At 40.9% G+C, this 4,431-nt stretch overlaps 1 protein-coding gene across 1 annotated transcript; it reads right to left on the minus strand.

Moving 5' to 3' along the window:
• Window positions 1-285: 285 nt before the first annotated feature.
• LOC117555435 lies at window positions 286-2,151 on the minus strand. Its single transcript, XM_034230321.1, has 3 exons — window positions 1,622-2,151; window positions 1,420-1,521; window positions 286-780 (listed from the first exon to the last, which is right to left on the minus strand). Exons 1-3 carry the CDS (start codon window positions 2,031-2,033, stop codon window positions 476-478), a joined length of 819 nt encoding a protein of 272 aa, XP_034086212.1. The 5' UTR covers window positions 2,034-2,151; the 3' UTR covers window positions 286-475.
• Between the last annotated feature and the right edge of the window lie 2,280 nt (window positions 2,152-4,431).

Below are 4,431 nucleotides of genomic sequence, written 5' to 3' on the forward strand. Positions count from 1 at the left end.
AGGCTCCGCAGCAGACACACCTTAGTGCAAGTTAAGTGTCAATATCAAAACAGTGGCAATATATATATATATATAATAACAATACAAAATAAACTGTGGAGGGATAGGCTCCGCAGCAGACACACCTTAGTGCAAGTTAAGTGTCAATATCAAAACAGTGGCAATATATATATATATATAATAACAATACAAAATAAACTGTGTAGGGATAGGCTCAGCAGCAGACACACCTTAATGCAAGTAAGTGTCAGTATCAAAACAGTGGCAATTACATTACATGTCATTTGTTAGACGCTTTTATCCAAAGCGACTTACATACTCAATACTGTGGAGAACCACAGGAGCAATTTGGGGTGAAGTGCCTTGCCCAGGGACACAACGACATGCTGACTGCAGTGGGACTCGAACCTGCTACCCCCCGATTCAAAGTACAGCACAATATCCACTGAGCCACAGCCCCCCCCTAATATATACACTACAGTGAAGGATGCCTGTTGGATTTAACCAGCTCGGAAAGCACTGCCAGAAGCCCAACCTGGAAGGCCTGTTGTTGCTGCGCAGACACCTCAGCCTGGCGCGACATTGCGTCAGCCTGGCGCGACATCACCATGACCATATTGTCGTCTGTTTCCTGGGACTTGTGAAGAGACAACATCTGTTCGTCGTGCATCTCCCTGATGGCCATGGCACGTCGGTCTTCACTCTCCTTGCTGGCCATGGCACGCCGGTCCTCCATCGCGGCGATGGTGTCTAGGAAGCTCTCATCCCGAGCCCACTTTCCTAAGAGGACAAATAAGCAAGATACAAGATCAGTTTATTCTCCATGTAGTTTTACAACATACAAGGCATTTGTTTACTAGTAGGTTTTTCACAGAGACAACATTGGACAGGGTGCAGGCAGGGACAGTGTAAAAAATGCGGGTGTAAAGTAGAAGGTAAGATAGTATCAAATAGCATAATATATATACACACACTTTGTGTGTATACATATATATACACGTATACACACTTTATACATATATACACACACTTTGTGTGTATACATATATTATATATACATATATATATATATATATACACACATACATATATATATATATAATACACACACACACTTTGTGTGTACATATATATATATATGTAGTGCCCTTATTTATTGTTTTGTATTTGTGAAGAGTGCTTAATGTATGCTTGAACTTAGTTTTTTGTCAAAAATCTTAGGAGTTTTCTTACCGGAAGTCAAGCTACCTCTAGCCCGGAAGTTTGTGAGAGTGAAAAAAGGCGCTAAAAGTGTAAATTATGTATTTTTACGGTGTTTCATAATTGTACCAAGACGGAAATAAACGTGATTAGTGGACATCAGTTCGATGCATAACGTTCTTTTCAAGACCAGAGTAGTAACAGTGTGTTTGTATGTACCTTTGCGTTTGTTTGGTGGCAAGGGAGACGAGCGAGGACTGCTGTCCCGATCTGGAGGGGAAAGCTCACTCGTTTCTAGACAGAGTTGTCCCATCTCTGCCCCTGAAAACACACGATTAGTTAGTGAAGCAAATTACAGAAACATTGCACACTCCAGTATTGTGCAGATTAAAATAGTGCAGTGCATGTAGTTTATTTTTACCTTCTTCGTCGTCGTCGTCGACCACTGAATCCGCCATTTCAGCGGCCTCCCACACCAGCACGCCCGAATCGATGGTAGACGCTGTGCCGGAGAATGAGGGCCTGTGGCCGAGCAGAGCATCCAATACATCGTACAATTTGCTCGTCCTCCGGTCGTTACCACTTTTATTATTGTGGTCTTTTATTTTTTTGTAGTCCTGCCTGAGCTTCTTTATTTTGTCCCTGCACGAGTTAGCGTTATGGAAGATTCCCAGGTCGCGCAACTTCAGTGAACAACGGTCGTACATCTTCGTATTTGAAACTGCCTTTAGCAGAAGCCGCTGGGTCGCGTCCTCGGAGTAAATCGACAGAAGCGCCGACACATCCTCATCACTCCACCGCTCCGATGACTTCTTTGCAATAACAGTTGCCATTCTTTTAAAAACAGTTCTCTCTTTTAAAAACAGTTCTCTCTCCGTTGGTGCGCTGGGCAATAATGCGAGGAAATAAAAATGGCATTTTCAGAGTGTCACGGGGCGTGGTTTGCAATCCTTCCAGCCAATCAGAAATGTAGCTCTTTTCTCACAAAAGAGCCGGTAAAAAGATTCACATTAACTAATTTTAGTACCGGCTCTTTTTGGTGTGAACGCGATAAAAGAGTTCACATGAACTAAGTTCACATTAACCTTTGTGGGAAAAGTACCGCAGTGTGAAAGCGCCTATTGTTTGTTCAAACAGAGCAAATATCTCTTCATCAGCAGCAGTGAGTCGCTGCTTCTTCAACGACAGCAGCATTTGGACTTTACTCATGTTTCCTAGATCACCTTTTCCTGCAGACTCCGTTAAACACACCGTTTCTCTCTGCATCAAACTCTCAATCTGACTAGTGTTGCTAACGTGTTTCCAGCTAGCATGCTAAGCTAGCTCCTATAGTCCGAGGTAAACGCTCCAGAAAAAAGAGCACACAGTATATTCAGAGGTTTATCCAGACACACAGATGATGGATCAGTAGAGCTGGAGCTCACACACACTTTCTCAGGAACACAGAGAGAGAACCGTAGCGACGAGACGCCACGTGGATCCAGGTTCTTCTTAGTCGTCTTCTTCTTCTTCTTCTCTCGGTTTTTGGCGGACTGCAAACAGCTTTCAGGTGCATACCGCCACCTACTGTACAATAAAGTGTATCACCATATCAACCAATCACCACTTGTGGAATTATACCATTGTGTTGTTTACGTTGTTTTAAATTCTTCCAATCAGTGGCCGCGCTAGGGTGTGGCTACTTGGGCTCAAGCCCCGGATGTTTTCTGAAAAGCCCCGGATGTTTCACTTAAAAACATTTTTTTTTTAATTCAAGATTTTAACGGAGTTATTTCGGAGGTTGCTCTGATACTATTGTTTAATTTATGTGATTAACCACTCTGACACCTAACAAATAAATATGCAATTTATTGCTGTAAATCTGTAAATATCTTATTGTTTTTATAAATGGTTTAGCATTCACAGGAAAATGATTTAGGAATAATTTATTGATGTGCTTAGCTACTTAACATATACAACTACCTAAAAACAAAAACCTTCTTTTGGTGTTAAAGTGAAATAAGATAAATAAAATCATGCACTGAAAAGTTATGTTTATGGGAAAGAATCAATTTAATGTCATTGATTAGATCAATGGGCAATTTGACTATGCCTAATTTAAAGTGAATATTATTTTCTTTCTTTTCAACATGGAGGACGAGCATGCCAACGTCGTGGACCAAACTATGAAGGTGCTTGTGATCCATGATGCCAGGGACGGGACCAGCAGATGTGTCCATTGTCATAGAGGGAGACAGAGTTTTGTGCGGACACCAAACAAAGGCATGTGCATTGTTGATGGGATTCATCTACGCCAGGGGTGCCCAACCTTTTTTTAACCAAGAGCTACTTTTAAAGTTGCCAGTCTGCCGAGATCTACCAGGCCAAATAGAGAGACGTAGCCATTACTGACAGCCTACTGCCAGGTAAATACACACTTCTACTTGTATAAAACTGACCTTTGTACAATTAATACCTCATCAAATACTGCAGATCCTTTATCTTACCTCTTTCTAATCTACACACATACAAGTATTTAACTGAAGTTACACAACAGTGCTGTTGATACAGAGTTGGAGTTTATTCACACGTCACTACAGTGGGTAATGTTTTCAAGAAACATTGAACAGTGCTGCCACATGTGACACAGGGAAAAAGAAAAGACTCTGAACCCTTTCGTTGCCATTATATACAAATAGTGTTGCTACAAAAGTATAAATGAGGCTTACTAATAAGACAACTCAGATCTGAAGCTACACAGGAATCTGCTGCCAAAGTGCAATAAAAGAGACAACATTAATAGAATCAAACCCTTTTTTGTTGCATTTTAGTAGAGTATACAAATAAATGCCTTTAAAATAGGATGCCAGCAACACTAGTTTCTTAACCTGAATTGATAATAGACTATAATCAATTTAAGTTTGCATTCTTATACAATTTTGTACAATAATTATAATGAATAAGTTCAAACAAACTAAAACTTACAGCAGATTAATAACGGTATCCAACTTGAGTTTTTATTATATCAAAAACCTGTTGAAATGCTACCGTTTTTTAGTGTCCCCCAAAAGCGCATCGGCAGCCTCCAGGAATGCTTCTTTCACAACTTCGCAGTCTTTAAAAGACTTCATGTGTTTCGCAAGAACGTGACTGACACGATAAGATGCTCTGGTAGCAGCCTTGCTCTTGTTGTTAGGCCTGGTGAAAATGGGCTGCTGTGCATTTAGCTGTCCTTTCAGGCCCCTCCCCTTT

Source organism: Gymnodraco acuticeps, unplaced genomic scaffold, assembly GCF_902827175.1.
Source record: "Gymnodraco acuticeps unplaced genomic scaffold, fGymAcu1.1, whole genome shotgun sequence".
Lineage (NCBI taxonomy): Eukaryota > Metazoa > Chordata > Actinopteri > Perciformes > Bathydraconidae > Gymnodraco > Gymnodraco acuticeps.

What these genes read in the sequence shown, in the direction of transcription:
- LOC117555435 (XM_034230321.1), bottom strand. Translation starts at nt 2,033, where the DNA reads ATGGCAACTGTTATTGCAAAGAAGTCATCGGAGCGGTGGAGTGATGAG. An exon ending in CGACGACGACGACGAAGAAG is followed by an intron (nt 1,522 to 1,621) that starts GTAAAAATAAAC and finishes GTGTGTTTTCAG; the next exon opens with GGGCAGAGATGGGACAACTC. An exon ending in GCCACCAAACAAACGCAAAG is followed by an intron (nt 781 to 1,419) that starts GTACATACAAAC and finishes TTGTCCTCTTAG; the next exon opens with GAAAGTGGGCTCGGGATGAG.